This window comes from Halichoerus grypus, chromosome 12, assembly GCF_964656455.1.
Source record: "Halichoerus grypus chromosome 12, mHalGry1.hap1.1, whole genome shotgun sequence".
NCBI classification, from domain to species: domain Eukaryota; kingdom Metazoa; phylum Chordata; class Mammalia; order Carnivora; family Phocidae; genus Halichoerus; species Halichoerus grypus.
This window is the reverse complement of record NC_135723.1, coordinates 2,042,956-2,068,521: the sequence shown is the minus strand read 5'-3', so window position 1 is coordinate 2,068,521 and position 25,566 is coordinate 2,042,956. Positions and strand designations below refer to the sequence as shown.

General features: G+C 51.8%; 1 protein-coding gene across 6 annotated transcripts in view; it reads left to right on the top strand.

Moving 5' to 3' along the window:
* Positions 1–25,566, top strand: part of TNS3 (tensin 3) — a 207,626-nt gene that overhangs the window by 35,115 nt on the left and 146,945 nt on the right. For 2 of the 6 annotated variants that reach the window (XM_036102704.2, XM_036102705.2), the window contains exons 2-3: positions 5,605–5,713; positions 18,990–19,027. In XM_036102704.2, the coding sequence (XP_035958597.2) occupies positions 5,605–5,713; positions 18,990–19,027 (147 nt within the window). Of the gene's footprint in view, positions 1–5,604; positions 5,714–12,510; positions 13,096–18,989; positions 19,028–25,566 lie in introns of those variants that run through there. The other 4 variants (XM_036102719.2, XM_036102716.2, XM_078059911.1 and 1 more) reach the window with 2 other exon arrangements.

Here is a 25,566-nt window from a genome sequence, read left to right as displayed (position 1 = left end):
TATGTTTATGCAGGATCCTTATAGTATAGTCCGTTATGTAGTGGTCGCTCTCGGTCCTGGCTGCAGATTGGAATCACGGGGTGAGTTCTGAAAAAAGTTTGTATTCTAGCCTCACCTCCGGATGATCTGTTTTAACTGGTCTGGGCGGGGTTTTGAGAGAGTGGTTTCAAAAGCTGACCGAGTGATTCCCATGGGCGGCTGGTGCACACAACTCCTGCCTGGTGTATATATAGCATTTGGTCATTTACAGTAGCTCCATTCACAGGCAGGAGGGGAAGTATCCTCTGTGTCCCCAGGTCCCTAGTGACTTGCGCGGGGTCCCAGAGCTTGTACTGCAGGCAGCAGAAGCTGAGTCCTGCTTGGTGCGTGACACTTCGCCTCCTTAGAGAGGCTTGACAAAATCCACATAAACACCACGAGATGCCTGATGATGTGGCAAAGACTTTGGAGGAACTGGAAGTGGTCAGGTGGGATGTGGGGGAGAGGAGGACTAGAGCTGGTCAATTGGAAAGCTGTAAGCTGCCCGCACTCCAGAGAGCTCAAATAGCAGAGAAGATGAGAACAGCCAAAGCTCGTGTTCACATTGGAATCACCCCTCTGCCAGTTCCAGTCCCTTGTAAGGCCAAGGGGGGATGGTAGCTGTGAATGATCAGTTATGTCTGCTGTAGGTCAGGGAGGAAGGAGTTGGGGTCTGAATACTTAATCAAATTGTACACTAGAATATGTGCAAACTTCAAAGTTGTTTTGTGCTTTGAATGTAAACCTGAATTTTAAAACCCATCTGCCAATTACCTAAAAAGCCTGTTGGGATTTCCATGGGATTTCAGATGGTGTGGAATCTGTCGATTTTATGGAAGAAACTGCATCTTGACTAAAGCGAGTCTTGTCATCCATGAACATGGTATATCCCTCTGCCTCTGTAGGTCTTCCTCACTTTCTTTCTGAAATGGTTTACATTTTTTACTTTATAGGCCTTTCACATCTTTTGTTAGACTGATTTCTAAGGATTTAATATTTTTGATGATACTGTGAATGGTAATGTTCTTTGAATTTCAGTTTCTGAATGTTTATTGCTAGGATGTAGAAATACATTTTGTACAGTCAGTGAGCTCCTGTGCTTCAACTTTGCTGAACTTGCTTGTTAGTTCTAGAGCTTTTTTGTACATTTCATGAATTTTTTTTTTTATAGACAGTGGTTTCATCAGTGACTAAAGACAGTTTTACTTCTTCCTTTTCGAACTAGATACCTATTATTTATTTTTCTTGCCCAATTGCACTGATTAGAACCTCTAAGATAGTGTTAAATGGAAATGTTGATTGCAGACATCCTTGCCTTGTTCCGGAGCTTAAAGGGAAAGCATTCAGTCTGTTTTCCTTGAATTGGGGTTTGCGGTGGAGTTTACCAAGTTGAGGAAGTGTCTCTCTATTTTGATTTGAGAGTGTTTATCAGGAAATGGATGTTGGATTTTGTCAGAGTTTTTCCCCCTCGATTAATTGAAAGCTTGTGTAGGTTTCTTTTTTATTTTTATTTTTGTTTTTATTTTATTTTATTTTTTTTAAGATTTTATTTATTTATTTGACAGAGAGAGACATAGCGAGAGAGGGAACACAAGCAGGGGGAATGGGAGAGGGAGAAGCAGGCTTCCCGTGGAGCAGGGAGCCCGATGCGGGGCTCGATCCCAGGACCCTGGGATCACGACCTGAGCCGAAGGCAGATGCTTAAAGACTGAGCCACCCAGGTGCCCCAGTAGGTTTCTTTTTTAGTTTACTGATTGGTATTTGAATGTTAAACCAACTTTGCCTCCCTGGGATAAATCCTGTTTGCTATGATGTATTATTTAGAAGTGTGTTGTTTAGTTTCTAAATACTTGGGGGATTTTATAAGGATCTTATCTTTTATGGTTTCTAATATAATCCCATTGTGGTCAGAGAACATATTTAGTATGGTTTGAATACTTGTAAATTTATTTGGACTTGTTTTATGTCTCAGGCTGTGGTCTGCTTCATTAAACATTCCATATGCACTTGAAAAGGATGTGTATTCTGTTGCTGTTGGTCAGATGTTCTATCAGTGTCAATTAGGTCAAGTCTTTTGAGAATGTTGTTCAAATCTTATGTATCTTTGATTATTTTCTGCAATAATTACCAATTGTTATTATTGATAAAAATAATTATTAGTCATTGGGAAGGGGTATATTAGCTTTCTGGGGCTGCCATAACAAAATGCCAGACTGGGGGACTTAAACGACAGAAATTTATTTTCTTACAGTTCTGGTGGCTGGAAGTCCAAGATCAAGGTGTTGACAGGCTTCGTTTTTCCTGAGGCCTTTTTCCTTGGTTTGTAGATGGCTACCTTCTCGCTGAGTCCTCCTCAAATGAACTTTCCTTAGTGTGCAAGCCCCCCCAGATGTCTCTTCCTCTTCTTGTAAGGGCACCAGTCCTACTGGATTAGGAACCCACCCTTATGACCTTATTTGACCTTAATCACCTCTTTAAGGGCCCCATCTCTACATACAGTCATATTGGGAGTTTGGTCTTCAACATATGAATTTCATGGGGACATAGTTCAGTCTAAGAGAGGGATAAATAAGTTTCTGACCATATTTACACATTTGCCTGTTTATGTCCTTGCAATCCTATCATTTCTTGCTTTATGTATTTTGAAAGTATTGTTAATAGGTGCATACATGTTTATGATTGTACGTTCTCTTGATGCATGTACCCTCTTATTGTGAAATCCCTCTCCATATCATTGGTAACATTCTTTAATCTGGAGTCGACTTTGTCTGATATTAATATAGCCACTCTAGGTTTCCTTTAACATTATCCGTGTGTATTTTTTTCTTTTTTTAAAGGAATATAATCTGACAACTGTTGCATTTTAATTAAGGCATTTAAACTATTTATATAATGTGATTACTAATATGGTAAGGTCTAAATCTATCATCTTGCTGTTTGTTTTCTGTTTCTCTCACCTAGTCTTTGCTCTACTTTCCCTTTTTTGCCATGTATAGATTAATTGAACTTTTACTTTTATTTTTAATGTTTTAAAGATTTTATTTTAAAGTAATGTCTACACCCAGTGTGGGGCTCGAACTCATGGCCCTGAGATCAAGAGTCTTGTGCTCTACCGACTGAACCAGGCAGGTACCCCTAGGTTAGTTGAACTTTTTAAAAAATAATTTCATTTTATCTGTTTTGTTGGATTATTACCTATCACTCATTATTTTAGTAGTTGCTTTGGGGTTTATAGTACATCTCTCTAGTTTATCACAGCCTGCTTCACATGATAGTGTATGAGAGCCTTGCAGTAGAATGCTTACATTTCTCTTTTCCTTGGCTTTGTGCTGTTTTATCATAAATTTTACTTTTATGTCTGTTGAACCTCACTTTACATCGTTATTAGTTTTTGCTTCAACAGTTAATTATTTTATAGTGAGCTTTTAATAATAGGAGAAAATCTTATGTATGTATCTACATACTTACCATTTCTGGCACTGTTCCTTTTGTGTAAAGCTGTCTTTCCAGTTGTGATCATTTTCCTTGTGCTCAGACTGTGTTTAACTTGTCTTGTAGTATGTGTCAGCTGGTGATGAAATATTTCAGCTTTTGCATATCATAAGAATTTTTAAATTTACTTTAATTTTTGAATGCTGTGTTTGCTGGGTCCAAAATTTCAGGGTGGCAGAATTTCTCTTGGCACTCTAAATCTCTCCACTGTTTTCTCACTGGATTTATTTTCCATGAGAAATCTGCTGTTGTGCTAATGGTTGGTCTCCTGTCGTAATGTGTCTTTTCCTCTCCTCTGGAGGCATTTACGATTTTTTGTGTATCACTGGGTTTGAGCAGTGTGAATATCATGTGCCTTGGTGTCATTTCTGCCACATTTCTTGTACTTGGGATTTATGGAGTTTCTTCAGTCTATGGGTTTATAGTTTTGCTCAGATTTTGGAAAAGTTTTAGGCATTATATTTTCAATGATTCCCCTCCCCTCTTTACAGAGACCTCAATTACACATGCGTTAGGCTGCTTGAACTTTCCCACAGCTCGTTGATGCTCTGTCTGTTGATCTGTGTGTTTACTTACTCCCTTCTTTCTGTGCTTTATTTTGGGCAGTTTGTACTGTGATGTGAGCATATACCGCATGCATGTGCTCATCAGCACTCGGCTAATGTTTCAGAGGGCCCTTGTGCACATCTTAGGGGTTCCATGCAGCCCTGTTTTGTGGTGCTCTGGTGAGTGAACTCTTGCTGCCCTGTTCTGCCTGGACGCTTAGCACCTTCTCCTCAATCCCAGGTGGTACACTGGTCCCCTTCCTTCTCTGCATTCTGGGACCTTCCTTGATGCAGGAATCTGGGGCAGTCATGGAGCTCACCTCACTGTTTTCCTGCCTTTGAGGAACTAGATAGATTGGTTTGCCTGTTCATGAACGTCATGTAAATAGTCATCACTGTGTGCTTTTGTGTCGGAGTTCTTTTGCTCAGCATGATAACGCTTTAGGTGCTCATTCATGATTAGTAGTGTGTAATGGTAGCAAGCTCTTGCGTGTACCTGAACAGTGTTCTGTCATAGGAATATATCACAGTTTGTTTATCCAGTCTCCTTTTAATGGACATTTGGGTTATTTCCTGTTCGGGGCATTTTTAAATAAGGCAGCTCTGCCCATTCTTGCACAAGACTCTTGTGGGCATATGCATTTACTTCGGTTGGGTGTCTCCAGGAGTGGAATTGCTGAGTCACAGGATTGGTGTAGCTCTAAAAACATGTGTAAGAAACTATAGTTGTACCATTTGTTTCCCATTCTGGCTAGCATTTAATCTTCCAGGGAATTGTGGCTGCTTCTGGTGGTAAGTACGGGCCTCAGTGGATCCAGGCCCTGGGAGGATACACTGCCGAATATCACCAATGGGGTAGAACGATGGTGTTTGGTTTCTAAGGCAAATTGAATTTTTGTAAGATGATCAGATACAGCCGTGAGCCTTGACCCTGTAAACCGGGTAGATGAGTGGTTCAGGTATTCCTAGTACCCGTGTGTGTCGTGGATTCAGTGCTGTGCCGGGTTTAGGGAGGAACCGCATATCTTAACACACTGGTCTTACATGATTGCTTCTCGGTCCGCAGAGGTGCACATTCACTCCAGGCCCAGGGGCCGGGAGAATCAGTCACCAAGCTTCCTCTGAACACGGTTGTGCTGTTTGCTGAGCATTGCTTCCAGAGGAAGCATTAAGATTCTGGGATTGCCTATGGATTACTTTGTCATGGATGTCGGTGGAAGCTAATACAGGATCACATTATCAGCGTTGATTAGTGCCGCGCTCCTGACGCTCTTCACCCATTTATAAGGGGATTTGCAAGCCAGGGGGCAAGGGGGTGTGAGCTTCCCTCTGGGGCTCTGGCATCGAGAATGCTGACCGGGTATCTGAGGCTCCCCTGGGGAATCCCAGCGTTGGCTGGATGGCTTCTTGTTCTTCTCTGTTGAACGGGTAAAGTTCCTTTTTTAGCTCTTCCCAAACTCTGCTAGACGCCTTATTTCCTGAAAGAGAAAAGAAAAAGCAAACAAACTGTGAATCGTGGAGCTGACAGTTTCTCCCTTCGTTTTTTCAGCCAGAAGAATTAACGAGTCTGCACAGTTTTAAGAACAAAGCCTTTAAGAAACCCAAGGTCTGTGGGGTTTGCAAGCAGATTATTGACAGCCAAGGGATTTCATGCCGAGGTGAGTGCACGTTTATCATTCCCTTGCTAATGAAACCAAAACATAGCAAACAAACAAACAAAAACCCAAATGAAAAGCTTCTTTCGGGAGTTGGGAGTTTCCAAAAGTTAAATCGTGGAATTCCCCTTCCGAGCTGGTGTTTACCCCCACCCTTCCTGGGGCAGGGACCGACTGTATTTACCCGGATTCGTGCTCAGGAGGAAACTTTTCCAGAAGGAGCAAAGCTGCTGACGTGGGCGAGGGGACAGCAGTGAGCGGCTGTGACTTGCCCTCCGTCTACGCTGGGGGGTCCGTGACTTGGGTTATTCAGTCTTGTGCTCTGACCTCTTAGTGAGTGTACAATGGAATGTTCTGCACCTCGGGGTCAGGGCTCGCCTGGCGGGCCCTTCAGCCTGGTGTCAGGGCTCTGATGCTCAAGCCCCAGGCAGTCGTGTGCTTGCATGTTAATAAATCTGGAGAGTGGGCCTGTGAGAACAACATTTCTCATTTCCCTTGAGCCCTAGAATCCCGGCTGGGGGCTGGGGGTCCGCGTCACAGAGCACAGGCAGGTTGGGGGACCAGGCCCTGGAGGAGGCACAGGGTGGCCCTGTGGTGTCGCCAGTGGGCTTCTGTGGTGTTGGGACTGCCTCTTGGCTCCCCTTTCTCCCTGAGGACCCCCGTACTCAGTCCCTGCGGGCTGCTTTGCGGTGGGGCTACGGGGGAGGAGGGTCAGACTTCAGCGGGGTGGGGGGGGGCCCTGGGCCTCTAAGGTCTCTCTTGCAGGAAAAGGGCCTGAGAGTGGGCGGGCTGGTGTGGCTGCTCCACCTAAGGGTCCTGTGTCGTTCTTGCTGACGGTGCTCCCAGGGCCATGAGCATGCCACCACCTCGGTCACTCCTTCCCACTGCGGCCGCAGGGGGCCTGCCAGCGGGGCCCTCCCCTACCTGACCCCCCGGTGTCTCTGTGTCCTTTTCTGGATGTGTGGGCCCCCTCCCTTCTCCCTGGAGGCAGCCTGTGTGAGGGGGCCTGGGGGGCTCCCCGTCACCTGGCTGCCACGAGCTGCTGCGCAGGCTGGAGAGGTCTTGCATTGCATGACTCAGTGCTCTTGTCTTAAGGGATCACTCTGATGGCTCCAAACGCGACTGTATGATGGGCACCCCAGTGACATTGTCAGGTGAACAGGGCCTGTGGAAGGACCAGTCTCACTAGGATCAAAATGTGAGACTTGGGGTATCTCCCCTGCCCCACGGACACACCTGCGGACGTGTGGGGGCAGGATGTGGGCATGCTGCTCCCAGAACTGGAGTCAGGAGCCCGGCAGGGTCACCGTGGGTGTAGACGGGGCCAGCAGGTTACCACGGGTGTAGTTGGGAGCCTGGCAGGGTCAGCGCGGGTGTAGACAGGGCCCAGCAGTGTCACTGCGGGTGTAAAGGGGCCCGGCAGGGTCACCATGGGTGTAGACGGGGCCCGTCAGGGTCGCCGTGGGTGACTGTGATTGGCTGCTCAGAGGAAACTGTGGCCCTTCCATGGTTCTGTTCCCTGCCCCTGACAAAATGTAGTTAATTTCTATGGTCTGTTCCTTTTGTCAGTAAACTGTAGAGACCACGAAAAGGGACCATGAGTAGTTTTGTCTCCTGTGATTTATACACGTCACATGCATCTGCGTGTTGAGCCCCTGCATGTGCCCCCTGGAGACAATGAGGCATGCCAGTTACTGGCATCATCTAAGCGGTCACGCATGCTGGCTTCGTGAATTTGTGGTAGAAGGGCCCTTTCTCTGGCTCATTTCTGGAGAAGCAGTAGGTGTGTTGGAGCCGAGTGTGGACGGTGGAGCCAGGCTCCTGGGGTTCCCGTTCTCCCTCCCTGTGCTTGAATTTTCCTTTAGAGTTACTGTGAATAACAGATTAAGTACACGTGGAACACACAGAACGTTGACTGGCTCAAGAAAGTGTCCAGTAGTGTTAGTGATGGTGGCGGTGGTGGTGGTGAAGATGATGATGGTGATGGTGGTGATGATGTTGGTGATGATGATGGTGGTGATTGTGGTGGTGATGGTGATGAAGGTGATGATGATGGTGGTAACATTGGTGATGGCATTGGTGGTAATGGTGATTGTAACAATGATCGTGATGGTGATGGTGGTGATGATGATGGTGATGTTGGTGATAATGCTGATTGTGGTGGTGATGGTGATATGATGATGGTGACGTTGGTGATGACGGTGGTGATATTGATGATGGTATTGGTGATAATGATGATCACGGTGATGATGCTGGTGATGATGACGGTGATGAATTGATGATGGTGTTGGTGATAATGCTGATTGTAACGATGATCGTGGTGATGGTGGTGGTGATGAAGATGACGACGGTGATGACAATGATGATGAAGATGATGATGGTGACGAGGAAGAAGATCTGCTGCTGCTGGTGACGTTGGCGATAATGCTGGTTGTGGTGGTGCTGACGGTGATGTGATGATGGTGCTGCTGGTGGGGATGGTGATGGTAGAGAAGGGTAGGGGTGTATTCTGTGACTCAGGCTCCTATTTTTGCTGTTCCTGTTCTGGCTCATTCTTGACCTTCAAGTCCCTTACTTTCACATTTAACCCCCTGTTTTACCTCATGTTTCATATGTGGCGAGATTAGAAGAAAAAGCTTCATTTTTACAAAGCTGTGATGCTTGACATAGAGTCTTTCTTAATCCTTATTCTGGAACCTTACAGGGAAAGGCAGAGATGGCAGTGAGGGTGGTGATGGGGCTCAGTGTGTGGTTGTGGCTCACATCATGCCGCCCAGAACCCTGCTGATGGCGCCCCAGCTCTGTGCCCTCGCCACCTAATGCCCTAACTGGGCACTGTGGTAACCTGTTCTCACTGCTCCACCAGGTTCCCTCGGGTGGTTTAAAATGGTTCAGTTTCCACTGATGTTGCTTTTATGAACCCAACCTGGTCATAGTTTAGGTGAGGCAGTGGAAGGCCATGGCACAGGTGATGTTGGTGTTCTGGTTTTGAGCAGGTGTTGAGAGATGTGAGTTCTGGGGGATTTTGCCCCCAGAGGGAGATGGTCTGGGAGGGTGCAGGGTCAGACCAAGCAGAAGTGATCCCGTTGGAAAGGCTTTGCCTGGATCTTATCGTGGAATAGGAGAGAACAGACTGGAATGGAAAAGTGACAGAGAATGAAGGAATGCCGCAAAGAGGGACCCTCTTGGGAGGAATCTGAGGAGATGAGGATTGAGAAAGGGAGCAACAAGGAGAGGGACGTGGAATGAGGGAGTTTTGTAAGGAAGATTGGATGATGACTTTTCCCCTTCAGTAAACAAAATGTGTGTTAAGCACCTGTTAGAATGAGAAGATGAGAAAGCTGTGTCCTGTGTGTGAGGAGCTCATGGTCTGAGGGGGGAGTTCTGTCTGTGAGGGGCTCACAGTCTGAGGGGGGCGTCCTATCTGTGAGGGGCTCACAGTCTGAGGGGGGCGTCCTATCTGTGAGGGGCTCGCAGTCTGAGGGGGGCGTCCTATCTGTGAGGCCACCACAGTCCATAGTATACTAAGTGATTATTGATAAAGACTTGGGTAGATGGCAGATCGGTAGATACACGTGGTAAGTGCTTGCTTTGTGCCAGATGCCGTGTTACAACCCTAGGACATGGGGGCAGTGAGGACCAACAAGTCAACTGAGAGAGCAGCGTGGCCGAGCAGTGAATGTTAGGGCAGGCTGCCCTGTCCTGGGGCCTCCGGTCCCCTCCTGTCTGTGTAGCCGGTTACTGGGAACCCAGAGAGGCTGGTGAACTTGAGTGTACATGGGCGAGTAGCGGAGAAGCAAGGGCTCATCTCTCCCTTGGTAAATATGTGCAGAGTGTCGTATAAAAGCTTCTGACGGGCCTGTAAGACAGTGGCCTGGATTTCTGAGGCTCCTGCAGACATTCGGAAGAATAGCAGTTCCAAGACAACATGTAAAAATGTCTGGTGCTTCAGAGCCAGATGCTCGGGGCCGGGGCTGGTGTACTGGGAGCTGGGATTCTCACCCTGGGCTTTGGAAACCCCTGTGAGACAAGGGGGCCAATGTGCGGCGGTGGAGACGGCCTCCAACGGACTGCGTATGTGTTGTGTCGTCCAGGCCTGGAAGACCTGTGAGGAGCACACGCACCACGGACCCTGGACCCTCGCGGACGTGGGCTCCACTGAGTGGGGGGCAGGAACCGGCTCCCACCCTGCACCCTGTGGCCTTGAGCGCCACTCGCTCTCTCGCTTGATGCTTGGCGGCTTTCCATTTTTGCGAGTGGGTGGATGAAAAGTGGTATCTCCCTTGACTGTATTTTCCATTCATCTGCTATTACTTGAGGTAGCCTCTATAAAAGACACAGAGAAGATGTCTGTGGTGTTCATTTTAGTGAGCTAGCCTTTCCGATCCTTTGCTCATTTAAAAAATTAGATTATTGGGGCACCTGGGTGGTGCCGTCGTTTGAGGTCCGACTTTTGGTTTCGGCTCAGGTCATGATCTTGGGGTCGTGAGATCGAGCCCCGTGTCGGGATCCGCTCTCAGTGCAGAGTCTGCTTGGGATTCTCTCCTCTGTCCCCCTGCTGTGCACACGCTTTCTCTTTCTCTCAAATAAATAAATAAATCTTAAAAAAATTAGATTATTTATTATCGTTCCTTCTTGAATTAGAAGAATTCATTATCTTACAAATATTAATCATTTTATCCATTACATCAGGCAGAACATTTGCCAACTTTTGATGGACTTGGACCCACAGGCATGTGAATTTCTTACCATTCGACCTTCTGCATGGCAAGCCTTCCAGGGAGTTGTTTGTCTGATTTTGTCTGTGGAGTGTTTATCTCGGGGAAGTTTTAAGGTCTGGCTTGTTCAGACCTAGCCATCACTTCGTTTAATCCCTGTGTTCGATTGTTATTTAAAGCACCTTTCCTTCTCTGTGGCCATAAGGATGTTCTGCATGTTTTATTCCAATATTCCTTCTGCTTTTCCAGTTCTGATCCAGTTTCATGATTGATTCACCTGGAATTTGCACTATTTCTGTTTTTTTTCTGAGTTAGCTGGTTTTCCCAGTGAGACATATTGCATGGCCCGTCCTTTGCTTATCCGAGTTGGGATGACACCTCCATCCTGCCCAGAGTTCTCAGGTGTGGATGAGGCCATTGCTCATGTCTGTTTTTACAGAGTTTAGTTTGTTTTGTACTGTACATAGCTTTACATCTCTTCATCTTGCCTATTATAAGTGTTGTCACATACTAGATTTTTAGAAATCATAGTGTTTCAACAGCTACCCAATATTTTATTTATGGATATACAATTTTTCTGATTGGTTTGGTAAACTCTTTTTTTATCATGCAGAAAGGAATCTTTGGTATCACTTTGTTCTGCTTCTCATTCTGTATAATGAGAAGAGTGATGATGTCATGTGTGTATATGTGTGTATATTTTGTGCTTCTGTTAGGCATTATAGGGAGGCTGGACCCTCCTATCTGCTTCCGCATTCAACCTGTTTCAACCTTGTATTAGGTGGGGTTCTCCAGAGAAACAGAGCCAGTGGGATTTGTCAGAAGGGGTTGGCTCTGGTTAAGGAGGCTGCGAGGGCCCAAGATCTGTGGTCGGCAAGCTGGAGAGCTGGTGTGTAGCTCCAGTCCGAGTCCAAGTTCAGAAGCAGGAGAACACTGACTGTCCCAGATCAAAGACAGTGATGCAGAGAGAATTCTTTCTTACTCTGCCCTTCATTCTGTTTAGTTCCTCACTGGATTAGGTGAGGGCCCACCCAGGCCGGGGAGGGCAATCTGCTTCCCTCGCTTACAGATTTAGATATTAAGCTCATCCAGAAACACCCTTCCAGACACACCCAGACACATCCAGAATCACGTTCAACCAGATATCTGGGCATCTTGTGGCCCAGTGAAGTTGACACATAAAATGAACCATCACAGACATGTTGTTTTGGTTCAAGGAAGATCTAGCCTCACGTAGATATGTGTTTGAAAAAGGAAGCATTTTGATAACCTTTTCAGATTATTGAGGGTATTCTTTTTGGATACCAAACCAAAACTCAACTGATGTTTCTTAAAGCTTAGTTTTGGTGTGGGGTCTGGAACTGTGTCGATGAGCTTTGCCTACTCTGTTCTGTTAAGATCCATGAGCCTGTCCAGCACTTTGAGAGTATGTTCTAGCCAGGCGTGGCCATGTGATGTCAGGCTGTGATCATTTGGAAAATACTGGTTCAACGAGTTCAGCAGATTTTCTCAATGTTAACACATTTATTATAAAATACCAAGAAAACCCCCCATATTTGTTCCTTTCAGTGTCGATTCTATCAGAACCGTGTTAGGAGTTGTCAAGCTCATGGGGATGGATACATGTCACCCCAAATTCTGAATTTCACTTGAAATCTCAAATTTTGTCATCGGCCAAATGCTGTCAGTTGTTTACCTCACCGTGACAGGCACGCTTTGTTCATTGGTGAGACTGATGAGTGTGCAAGTCTGAATAGCCATGCATTGTCTGCCTGGGAGTTCTTTCAGACAAAAACGGTGTTTCCTGAGAAGGCAGCTAGGTCAGCTGCCTGCTCCCACCCACACAGGTGCTTCTCCCAAGCTCCACCATGCTCCACCGTGCAGAGAAGTACTCAGTGCTCATGTCCCAGCTGGTCTCACGGAAAGGTGAAAACGCAAGAAGAGAATACTGGTTAAGCAGTGGACAGTGAGTGCTGTATTCCACATGGAGAAGCAATACGTCCTGAAACCATGTACTGAGTACGTAATGGTTCTCAGGAGACGCTAGGGGTCTTCTGCTACGCATGTTGTCTCCCTGGGTCATGTGCTTAGGTGTGGGGGGGCAGATGTGTGAAGCGGTGGTGAGATGTGACCCAGAGGCACAAAACAGTGGAAGACACAGGAGAGTAGGCACTCATGCTGTATTGTGAGGGCATTTGGGCAGTTGCTGGAGGAGAGTTCGGGGTGACATGGACACAGGGTCACGTGAGGGTTATGTGGAAAGAGGTCTGTGGAAGCAGAGGGAACATCCCAGTGGCCTGTGAGTTAGGCCTTGGGTGGAAGATTCCAGCCTTGCTTTTTACTGAGTGCTCAGCGCCCAGAAGCTAGGGACATTGTAATGCAGAGAAGCCACACAGAGGAGGTGTGTGAAGAACAGAGTTGGTGCATTTCAGTGGCATCTTCAGAGACTCTGGACCAGGAACGGTAGTAGAAGTGGTCGTGCTCAGTGCATCTGAGGAGCTCCCAGCTGGCCCTGTTCTGCACGGCGTGTTCTACTGTCCTCTAACCACCTGTGTCACAGATGAGGAAACTGAGCACCAGCATGTGGGGCCTCTGTACTTCAGCTTGGGGGATGTGCTGATGCTTTCAGCAGGAAGAAATTGGACAAGGGCTGTGACGGAGCGAAAGGTAATGAGAATAATGAGGCAATTTGTGTTGTTTTTTAATGAAAGGGACATTTTTGCATTTTGAATTAATAGGATTCTTTTCATTTTCATGTAAGTGAAAGTAATGAGATGCCGGGGAAACTGCAATGAACATATTTGTGTAATGCATGCATTTGATACCATCCATATTTAGAACCATCAGTAATGGTTTTTAGGGGGCAGAGTCATGGCCTCAGATAATTATGTAGTGACGGGCCCAGAAATGCTGAGATTAACATGTTGATTTTCATCTGGGAACAGAGCATAGAGTCTCTTTATTTTAAAACCTGCACAGATTCTGCTCCTTACAGGGACCGCTGGAGTTTTTAAAAATGATTTTTGTTAACACAGTAATTCAGGACTGTTTGTACAATCGAATGTTGCCTAGAATTTATAAAAGTCCAGTATTAGAAAAAAATACCATATAAAACCCTAAAGAGTCCACCAAAAAACTGTTAGAACTAACAGGTGAATTTGGTAAAGTGGCAGGATACATGATCAACATACAAAAATCAGTTGCATTTCTAGACACAGTGAACTATCTGAAAGAGAGATTAAGAACGGAATCTAACTTCCAGTGCAATCAAAAACAATAGAATACTTAGGAATACGCTTAACCAGTAAGGTGAAAGACTTGTACGCTGAAAACTATCACTGATGAAAGAAATTGAGGAGCACACAAATAGATGGAAAGATACTCCGGTGTTGTTGGATTGGAAGAATTAATATTGTTAAAACATCCATGCTACACAAGGTAATCGGCAGATTCAACACAATCTCTATCAAAATTCCAATGGCATTTCTTACAGAAATAGAAACAACCCTAAAACTCAGATGAGATCACAAAAGACCCCAAATAGCCAAATCAAACTTGAGAAAGAACAGAGCTGGAAGCATTACGCTTCCTGATTTCAAACTATATTGCAAAGCTGTCATGATCAGAACAGTGTGGTACTGCATAAAAATAGGCACATAGACCAGTGGAACAGTATTGGGAGCCTAGAAATAAACCTGCACACTTATGGTCAACTATTCTTTGACAAGGGTGCCAAGAACACACAAGGGGAAGGATAATCTCTTTAACAGCAGTGCTGGGAAGATGGATAATGACACGCAGAAGAATGAAGCTACACTTATGTCTCTACCACTCAGAAAAATTAACTTGAGCTGGGTCAAAGACTTAAATGTAAGACCTGAACCCATAAAATGACTAGAAGAAAACAGAGGAAAATCTCTCTGATGTTGGTCTTTGCAGCGATTTCCTGGATATGACACAAAAAGCAAACATCAACAAGTGGGACTATAGCTAACTCAAAAGCTTCTGCATGGCCAAAGAAACCATCAACAAAATGGAAAGGCAACCCACAGAATGGGAGAAGATATTTGCAAATCATATATCTGATGAGGGATTAGTATCCAAAATAAATGAAGAACTCCTACAACTCAATAGCAGACAACTAAATAATGGGATTAAGAAATGGGCAGAGGAACTGAATGACATTTTTCCCCAGAAGACATCTGGATGCCCAACAGGTACATGAAAAGATGCTCAATATCACTTGTCACAGGGGAAATGCAAATTATAATGAGTTACCATCTCACACTTGTTAGAATGACTTTCATGAAAAAGACAAGAGATAACAGGTGTTGGTGAGGATGTGGAGAAAGGGAACGCCTGTGCACTGTTGGTGGGAACACGGACTGGTGCAGCCACCGTGGAAAACAGTATGGAGGGTCCTCAAAGAGTTAAACCTAGAATTTCATATGATCTGGCAGTTCTACTTCCGGGTATTTATTTGAAGGAAATCAAATCATTAGAGATATCTGTTCTCTCTTTCTCGTAAAAGCGTTATTCACGATAGCCAAGATACGGAAGCAATCTGAGCGTCCATTGATGGATGAATGGATAAAGAAAATGTGGTATATAAATGACAGAAAATTATTCATCCACATAAAAGGGAAATCCTGCTATTTGGAACAGCATGGATGAACCCGGAGGACACTCTGCTAAGTGAAATAAGTCAGAAAAAGACAAACACTTTATGGTATCACATATATGTGAAATCTTAAAAAAACCCCAAATACCCCAAACTGAAGAGAAATGGAGTAGAATGGTGGTTTCCAGCGTGGGGGAAATGGGAAGATGTTGGTCTGAGGGCACGAACTTTCAGTTGCAAGATGAATAAGTTTAGGGATCTAATGTACAGCATGATGACTGTGGTTAACAGTACTTTATTGGATACTTAAAGTTTGCTAAGAGAATAGATCTTAGGTATTTTCTCCCTCTCACACACACACGCACGGGTAGTGTGATGGATGTGATAATTAACGTGATTGTGGTAAATATTTCACAATGTAGACGTGTATCAAATCATCATGTTGTACACCTTAAATATATACAATTTTGTCAATTATAGCTCAGGAAAGCTGGAAGCAAACAACAAAGCATGAGCTGCTGTGCTGGGGAGAGACTGGTGGTCAGAGTACACATGCACACCTTGTCCTTTTGGGTGTGTGCAGTTTAGGGATGCATTTCGTTGGGGAAGTTCTGGTGCTTTCTGCAGCCTCCCTTTTCCCTGGAGACTGCACCACATGGAGTGGCGGTCAGGGAGGGAGGGCCCCCGCCATGTGCACCGGCTTCTGAAAGCGGACGCAGGGCAGATAAGACCTGAGGGGTCGTGCAAGGACCCCAGGCTCCCATCACTAGACATGCAGAAGATCGGTGGCTGTTTCGTGGAGCATGGTGAAAATCCAGCCAGCCTGTGTGATGGAAGGTGTGATCACCATGCAGCTCGTGCCCGGTGGGCGCTCCGTTGGTATCAGCTGCCGATCTCCGTTCCCACCACTGTTACAAGAGGCTGGTGATTCTCAACAAAGGACACCGTCTTGGATGAGCTTGGTGTAGTGGGGGGAGACAGACACAGAGATTGCTGTGAAGTGAGGGGTAGTGGGATGAAGGCTAGGCAGAGGAAGGCAGGCCGGGGCTTCTGGAACGCATTAACCCAGACTAGGAGGAGCGACGGAGGGCTTCCTGGTGGAGAAGGTGGTTGCCGCCTTCAGTCTTGGAGAAAGAAACATGTCAGCTCGACGCAGAAGGGTGTGTGGGAAGTTCTAGACAGAGACAGGGGAGCAGAGCCAAGGGGGTACGTGGAGATGGTGTGAGTGAAGCTCTGGGTCGGGGGGACGGGAGGACGGGGTGGGGCTGGTGGCGATGGCACGGGGGATGTTGGATCTGTATTGAGGAGCTGCATTTTGTCTGTAGGCGAGAGGATTGGAAACCTGGCCTGGACTGTGTCCACTTCGGGCGTTTATAGGTGTTGGAAAGGCCACGTGTGGCTGGGTGGGGAGCCAGGTGGAGACGGGCCATCGCTGGGCCCCTCACCCTCGTGGTTTTCCCGAGGGGATGCTTACAGGACCACACGCAGTTGCACCTGGGAAAGCATGGCGCACACGGCCAGGCACACTGCCGGAGGTTGTCCGCTGGACTGCCGCTTCTCTAAGGAAAACCTGAGGGGCCATCCATAAAACTTGGGGGTCGCCTGCCTACGTACTGGAAACAGTGTGTCCACTTCTTGGGATCTCCACCTTAGTGCCTGGGTGGTTTACGCGAGGTCGCTGTGATTAGTTAACCCTTGTGAATGTAATGGCTTTGCCCTCCGATGGCCGTGGGCTCTCTTGTGTCTGAGTCGGCCGTCCCGTCCACCGTGAGTGTGTCACACCACTTGTGACCTGGCCACTGACCAGAGCCCTTTCCGGGCTGAGCTCGCCCACTGTAGCAAGTACCTCCTGCTGCACGACGAATTACTCCAGAAGTTAGTGCCCTGCGTGGTGGTAGCACCTGTCATTTCTCACTGCTTCAGTGGGACGGGAATTTGGGAGTCACGTGGCTGGGCAGTGCGGCTCCGGGCCTGTTGAGAGGCTGCATCATCTGAAGGCACGCCCGGGGCTGGAGCGCCCCTCCCAAGGGGGCCCCCTCACACGGCGGCAAGCTGGTGCTGGCTGTTGGTGCGAGGCCTCAGTTTCCCCACGTGAGCCTCTCCGCCTGGCTGTCCTCAGCAGAGCTGGCTCGAGAGGTCGGGGCGGGGGCTGCAAGCCCTGCGTTCCACCACACTGCCTGGTCCCACAGACCAGCCCCGAGCCACCATGGAAGGGACTGCATGCGGGTGTGGGCGCATGGGTCACTCGGGCCATCTTGGAGTCTGATCGCCATGAGATTTGTGCCCCAGTCCCAGGCTGCGAGCGGACCAACTGCCCAGCTCGGTGTGTGTGTGTGCGCAGAGCATCCTCTGGGGCCAGGGGAATTCTTCCCTGCATTTCTGCTGATTCTTGCTTACCCAAAGGCCAAGGGCCTCTGACGATGTCCGCTCTACCTCGGGATCTCTCGCTGGCCTCCAGACCCGGCTGCGCTTCCGGTCGCCTTTCTAGTCTGGCGCGGATGCCCCTTTTTATTCCAAAGGGAAGTCTATGTTGATTAGAAAGTCACTCATCGCCTTTGTGCAGTGCACCCATTAGGAGATGTAGAGTAAATATTTGTCTTTGTGAATAATCTCACAAACCTCAGAGGCATAGAAAGACCATTCAGAAAATAGATCTTTGCAAAGATAATGCTCCTGGCTGTTCTCTGTTGGAGTTCCTGTAATCACCAGCCAATGGCCAAGTTACTTTGTCTGCTTTATCCTTTTTCAGTCCTGCAGGGACCTTTGTGAGTTCAGTGTTTCCATCCCCAGCTCTAGAAAGGAGAGGGACGGGGGTGTGTGTGTGGGGGGGATGGTCTGGGCTTTGAAGCTCTGAGCCAGATTTAGGGCCCGGCTCCTCCCTCCCCCGGCCCCCTCCCAGGCCTGGTTCTTCCAGGATCCCCCACGCTTGTGCATGTTGTTACTGTGTTTGTCGTCTCAAACCAGGGTCCCTCGATGGCATCCCAGTCACGCGGGAGAGGAAGCTGAGGCCCAGCTGGTCCTGCCCAGGGCCACACGGCCGTGGGGGGCTGTGAAGGTCCCCGGCCCCACGTGCCCAGCCCGGGCCCCTCCCCCGCACCGCAGCTGCGCCCCCGCCTTCCCTGTCCCGTTTCCGCCTGGCATCTGGTGCTGGCCGGGCCGAGCCGCGTGGGGGCTGTTGGGGTTCCCCTGGCAGCAGTGGGGCCACAGCCTCCCGAGGGCGGGCCTGTGAAATCCCCCTGGGTTCCGGCTCTAAGTCTGCGCCCTTGGGGCCTCTGGGCGGGCGCATGTCTGCGGTTCCCCCGCGGGAACTTAGACGTGGATTTACTCTGACGGTCTGTTCCCAGGCCGACCGGGAGCGTGGGGCGTGCGGAGCGCAACGGGCGGCTTTCTCACTAATCGAAAGGCACCAGTCCTGGGCGCCTGGGCGGCTCAGTTCTTTAAGCATCTGCCTTCGGCTCAGGTCATGATCCCGGGGTCCTGGGATGGAGCCCCGCATCGGGCTCCCTGCTCCGCGGGGAGTCTGCTTCTCCCTCTGACCCTCCCCCCCTTCATGCTCTCTCTCTCAAATAAATAAATTAAAAAAAAAAAAAGAAAGAAAGAAAGAAAGGCACCAGTCCTGATGCTGGGGGGGAAGGGGGGCACTTTCGGGTTTCCCGTCCCTCTTGGGGGGAGAAGCTGTGATTCCCAGACCGACATGGAAGCTTGGTCCAGCGCAGAGTCCGCGTGGCTCTCCTCCTCCAGGGATCCCGGAGAGCCCATGGTTGTGGCTCGGCGCCTTCCCGGCCGCTGCCAACTGCGGGGTGCTGGCCGGGGCCTCGCGCACCAGGCGCACCCGTACCCCGCACACGGCTGATCTTCGAGGGTGGGCGGGGTTTGCAGGTGTGAGACGTGTTGCTGCCGAGCCTGCTCAACGCACACCCCTTCTTTCTCTCTCTTCCAGCCTGCAGCTGCTGCTGCCACAAGCCATGTGAACCTCAGGTAAGTCGCTGCTTCCCTGGGGGCCGTGCTCCGCCGTGGCCTGGGCCGTGGCTTCTGCCGCCTTGGCCTCTGGCCGTGGGCGTGGAACACACGAGAAACAGGCTGCTAGATGCCTCGATGGGATGTATACGTTTCATCTCGGGAGTAAGCCGAAGAGCTGTGCGCTCTGTGCTCTTAACTGTAGAACGTGACGCTCACGAATCTGGTTTCAGATAAGAATGCGGTGACTGGCCCTCCCCCCGGCCCCCCCGCAGATGCCCCCTCCTCTCTCATGATTATATCGTCAGGTCGGGGTGGTGTAGGCATAGCGTTTAGGGCACATGGCTTGAGGATTTGGGGGGCTTCGTATTAGGGTAGTTGTTCTTAGATTGGTGGGGTTGTCAGGCTGTCACGGAAGTCGGGGCCCTGAATTGGGAAGGTCGTCCTGGTTTTTGAGTTCCTTGGAGGGGCTACATTGCCGAGGGGCCCCAGAAGCGCTGGAGGCCTGGGGTGCTTGGTGGGGGTTAGGACTTTGATCAGTGAGGCGGTGAGGAGGCCTGGACCTGGCAGGTGGGCAGTTGGGGGAACCGCGGGACGGAGGCCTGGTATTTTGCCCCCGTCACGGTGTCCGTACCTCCCGCATTTTCCCGTAGCGCATGCCTCGACCCTCTGACTGGCCGGCCCTGCCTCAGAGGGAGCCCCTCACATACCCTGCAGGCCGCCCCCGTGGGAGATGGGGTTTTAGAGAGTCTTGGGATTTGGTTGCTGCCGTGCATTTCCTGGGTCAGCTATCGCTGAGAATTTCCGACCGGCTCTGGGCTCTGGGCTCTGAGCAGAAGTGTGTGCTGGGGGCATGCTTCGTGCGCTGCGAGCTGGCTCCTCACGGTGGGTCCTGTGTGTGGGGACCGGGGATTCTGAACCCCTCCACCCTCCCCACCACGCACGCACGCACGCACGCACGCACAGTTTACCCCCATGCGTGAGCACACGCACAGGCACGTACACACACGTATGCATGCACACACACAGTTCACACCACTTACACGCACACTTCACACACGCACACGCACAAACACCCGTACACTCACATGCACGCACACAGTCGGCAAGAACTACGGGCTAGTCCGGCCATAGGTGTTTTTTTCAAGAAAGAGATTACATGCCTTTTCTTTTTAAACTTCCCACGATGGGGGATTCGGAACGCAGGAGAAGCGCAGAGTGCAGTACAGAGCCCCGTGCTGCACGGTCACCCAGCCCCGCGGCCAGCAACCCTCCCGCCGTCCCCTCCGAAGCCCTGGGTCCCCTGCCTCTCCGAGATGTCACGGGATGTGCGTTTGAGCTGCTTTAGGAGCAGGCGCTGTGGTGGGGCTTCGGGGCATGTCTGCCTCCTTTCTGGTCTCACTCTGGAGGAGCCCCCTTTCTGGCTGAGGCCAGGTGTTCCTTGCTCGGACACACTCGGGGGCGGGGAAGGGGCTCGTTTCCAGCCTTGGCTTATCCTCGTTCTGCTTCGCCTGCAATATGCTCCTCTCTCATGCGTGCAGTGTGCTTCTGAGTGGTTGTGTTGGAGCACAGAATTTTCTGGATTTCCAGGAGGGTCCCCCCGCGCCCACGCCGGGAGGGTTGAGATGTGTATGGCCGGCCTGGCCACTCCTGGCTGGCAGCGGAGAACTGAGCTCCCTTGCTGTTGGCACCGTGTGTTAAAGGGGGGCCCAGAGCCGGCTCCTTAGAGGATTGAATTCTTTGGCTCCAAGAATATTCCAGAAGTCTTAGCTATCACCGATGATGGCAGTTCTGGCCACAGTAATTGGCATTTTGCTGAGAGGTAGATAAGCGTTTTCAGTAGATCGGGGCTGGGGGAAATGGATCCGTATTCATTTTTCTCGATAACCCAGCTTCGAGTGGCAGGAGAGAATGCCACCAGCAATAACAAAGCCCCTTCTTATTCCAGAACCATAACACCATGACTGTGGGGTGCAGAAGGGCCGTACGTTCCCAGCCACCGCTGGAGATAAGCGGGGGGCAGCTCCGTCTGCCAGGAGCTGAGACGCGGTTCTCGCAGACCGCGTGGGTCCTTGCTGAGCACGTGCGTGTGTAACACGCAGTCTCCCTCGGTGCCCGGGGCTCGCTGGCTTTCCTGACACACAACCGTGATGCTTTGGCCTAACGTCCGACCTGGTCCGGCTGCTTACTGACTTGGGGAAGGCGGGCGCTGCAGGTTCCCTCTGGGACGTCCACAGGCCTGGTGGGGACTCGGAAGGAGTAACAGAGGCCGGGGCTGTGTGGCCCCCTCCCCGGAGCCTGTTAGTGTGCGGTGAACCCCGCTGTACTGGCATTGCCAAGGACAGAGACATCCCGCAGAGACAGCGCCGAGCCAGGGCCTGGGGGCTGGGGCCCATGAGGGCAGGGAAGCTGAGTCATGAGCTGGGGCCTCACTCACCGCCCCGATGGACTGAGGTCACGGTCTTCCTAGTCGACGGGCAGTGTGGCCCCTCAGGTGAGGCCTTGGGCTCAGAGGGCACAGAGAAGCAGAGAGCTGGGCCATGATCCCCGTGGGGGCTTCTCGTCTGCTGCAGCAAGCCCCCCGGGTCTCTGGGTTCTTTATGTGGGAAATGGGTGAGTGATCCGTCCTCAGTCTGACGTGAAGACAGCTTTCTCTTAGCTGTTAATTATGGTAACCTTGATGATTTAGGTTTTAAGGAAGGCAAATTATTTAGGTATAATGGCTGGGGAGTTTGGGATTGCAAATATTTTGCTCTCTGGGGGGCCTTGCTGGTTCACTGGAGCCTCGTGAGCTGCCTGGGTGGCGTGAGCTGGCTTTTCCTGGCTGCCGGCTGACTCACGGGCACGAGCCACGGGAAGTAGGAGAAAGCCGTGGCAGGGAGGCGGGCGATGGGGTCCCTGGTGGGGCCCCCCACATATGGCAGAGGCGGGGTCCCGGTGGGCTTTGGCGAGCGGGCGGGAGCTCTGCAGAAGTGGGAATCTGCACCCGCCGCTCCACGCCCCAGGCACGGTCCTTCCACGTCGGCCCAGACCGCGCACCTGTTCTTAGAGGAGCCGTCGGTCAGGGGTTGACGTGTCCAAGAGCACATGTCATGCCGATCGCCAGATAGGGTGTTTTGTTTTTTGCAAACGTAAGGCCCCCACGTAGGGACTGAGCAGTGAGTTGGTGAAGCCGGAACGCACCTGCGGTGGTACGGAGCCGTCATCTTGTGGAGGGTCCCCACGCCGGGCTCACCCTGAGCTCCTGTCCTCTGTCTCCGAAGTCAGGGCTCTGTCCTCAGGCCCCTTTGTCCCTTGCACGACGTGGATGCCCAGCTCACCTCTTCTCTTCTGGGTGTGCCTTGATGGGTGCCTCGCTCTAGACAAAGCACGGGACCCCAGGGCTGCCTCCCTCGGTGAGGCGGGAGCCCCCTTCGGGAGAGGAGGGGGTCCCGGGTGGCTGCAGGGGCCTCTGTATGCTCTGTCCCCGTGTGACTGTCACGTGGTGGCCAAGCTGGGAACCTTCAAACCTCCCGACAGAAGCCGAGCTGTGATGGGCACGCTGTTCCTCTCTCTGAAGGTTGAGGTGCGGCCAGGCGGGGCCCCCCAGAACCTCTCCCACGTCTGGGCCCCGGGCAGCGTCAGCCCCTCCTGCCGCCACGTCTGCTGGCCTCGCGTGCCGGTGGCCCCCGAGTTCTGGCTGTGTTTGGTGCAGGAGCCGCAGTGACCCGCCGGAGACTGTGTCTTCGAGGTGGCCCCTCTGCCACGAGGCCCAGAGCCTGCGGCATCCTCAGACCCACCGCAGACGCGGGTCCTGGTGACAGCCGACGCCCACTGGCGTAAGAGGAGTTTTAGCCAGGAGCTTACGTCTGCTGGTTCCCCCGGATCTCCAGACAGCTCTCTTCTCCGCGGTGTCCCACGTGTGGTCCGTCGGCCCCTCCCCGCATCGGTCCAGCAAACGGGGACTGTTACAGGGCCCCTGCGTCCCAGCGGCCAGGGGCATCAGGTTTCAGAGTCCAGGTCTGTGCGTGCTTCGTGCGTCCACCGTGGAGCCGGGACCGGAATGTGCGCCTGCCACCACTGCTCTGAAGCCTCCAAACCCCCCAGCTCGTGCCCTTCTGCCCCTTTCCCAGGCTGGAGCCCACGGCCCACCCCACTCTGTGTCTGTGTCTGCACCGGGAAGGATGCCCGAGGGCCCTGGACCCACCAGCCCCTCCCAGGGTCCTTCCTCCCCCGAGTGAGCCGCAGCTTCTTGGCATCGCTCAGGCTCCTCAGAATTCCCTTGGAAATGCCGGCAGAGCTGGGAGCGCGTCTCCGGGACTTCGCTGGTGGCAGGCCTCCAGGCCTTGGGGGACGACTTGGTTTGTGATGAATCCGAGCATCGCGGGCGTGAGCCTGTGGTGAGCTTCCTGCTTCTGCCTCGGTCACTGGTTTTGCCTGCGACATGAGCTGGGAGCCTGCGGATCAGTTCAAGCAAGCCGGCTCGCCGAGGCACCTGCCGCCCGGCACCCCGGGGGTGGTGCCCCCCGACTTCGTGCAGCCCTGCTCCGATGGCAGAGCGAGGGCACCCGCGAATAGGAGACCCCTCCGTTCTGCACAGACGTCCCTCTCGTGATGAGGGTAGCAGATGCGCGAGCGTGCAGGTGCCCGATGAGGCACAGGGGATGGGATGCTGAGGCCGGGCTGCCCCGGGGCCAGGCTCGAATGTGGACAAAACCAAGAAGGAGCGCTTGGTGAATAATTTTCTTCTCTCGAGTGTTAGTGACGGGAATCACCGCTCCCTGAAACTCTGCACTGGGGATGCCTTTGCTCATGCCTGCCCTCCTTCTGGGAGAACCGGAGACAGTGGAACTTTCCAGGCGTAGCTGTCGGAAGCAGCCTGTGAGAACGTAGGGCAAGGACACCGGGATCTGAGCTCGACGGCCCCGTGGTCGCCACAGGAGCTCGGGCCTTTGTTTCTTTCTCTACGAAGTCAGAACACAGACGTCTTCTGTGAGGGGCTCCGAGAACCCGGCTCAGCAGCTGGAGTGAGCCCGGGCCCGGGGCTTCTGGAGGGAGCATCCCCTCCTCGGGTGACTTGCATCCTGCATCCTCGGGTCAGCACACTTCCCTGGAGACTTCTACCTGCAGTCAGGGTCGTTATCCTGCTAACCCAGCTGTCTCACGCAGCGTCGACCGGCCGGCGGCACAGATCAGAGTGCGTCTTACTCCCTAAGTGTTTCAACGACACGAAAGGATGGCGTACTCTCCACGTCCTCTTCCTGAGAATGGGATCTTCCCTGCCAGGCAGACAAGTCCCATGTCACTGGCTTCGTTTGTGCCCCTCAGGCAGCGTGGGTCCAACCTGAAGGTGCTTCCACACGGCCGGTGGCAGAGGAGTGGGCTCAGCGTTTCCTGAGACCAGAGCCACGGGTTCCTGCCTGTCCGTGTGGCCTTGACTCTGGCCGGCTCCGTGCCCCACCCCCCACCGCCCGGCCGGCTCTGTGGCTCCTCCCAGGTGGCTCCCAGCCTCCCACTTGGCTGGCCACCCCAGCATCCTGCATTGGTACGTGCTGGCCGCCGCCCTGGCGCATCCCCAGGGAGGACTTTGGTGGTCCCCTTGGGTGTGGTCCCGCAGTGCCCGGACCTAGGGCAGAGCAGGCCCTTCGGACGCCACCACCTACCTGGTCCTGGGTTCCTGTGTGACCGCCCACCTCGCAGGGTGGGCCCCTCCACCTCTGTCCCACCCCGGCGGCCATGGGCATGACTGGCCGTGTGCATGGGCGCACGTGGAATTCTTCACCTGTCCTCTCTCGGGGGTGGCACCGTCCCCGTGGCGTGGCAGCGTGATCCCCCTGCCTCTGCGCGGGCTCTGCTCAGCAGTGTGTAGGTGGAGCTTTACGACCTGCTGATCTGCCTGCTGGCAGGACCCCCGTGGCTCCTTCCAAGCCGTGGCTCAGCTCGCACACCCCGACACTGCTGCGTTTGGCTCCCATTTGCTCCGGGTCGCCTGCTCGTCACCTCCGTTGTAGAAGCCGCGTCCCCTGCGCAGACAGCTCTGGACTCTCCTCGGGCGCCTCGCCGCTTGCCTATGTCGACAGCGGCCCTGGCTTCCTTCTGGAAGACGCTAACTCTTCATTCTTCATTCACATTCCCTGTGAGTGAATGCCCTGTTCCCGACTTCCTTGTCCGGACACACTACTGTCTTTCACTGGCCACTGTGCACTTTCTGGACTGTTCAGAATCTGTCCTCTCTGCCCGCATTGTGCGGCCGACCCCTCTCTCCGGCTCGGCGGGGTCCTCCCAGCTGCGTGGCGCCCCGTGCCCTCCCCAGCCTGCCTGCACCTGGTGATCCTGCTGCTTCACAGAACGCTCTTCTCCCGGACCCCTCGCTCCTGCCCTCAGGCTGCAGGTGCATCAGACCCCTGCTGGTGACTTCCCTGCCCCTTCTTCCCCCGTCGGGGAGGACGTGCTGGTGGCCTTGGGGGGCCCTGCAGCCTGGTCCTCAGGGTGTCCCCCCCACACCTGCACCTGCCCTCTGCCCGGTGGCCGCCCCCGGATGCTGTCCCCATGCTGTCAGAGCACGTGTGTCCCTGGACAGC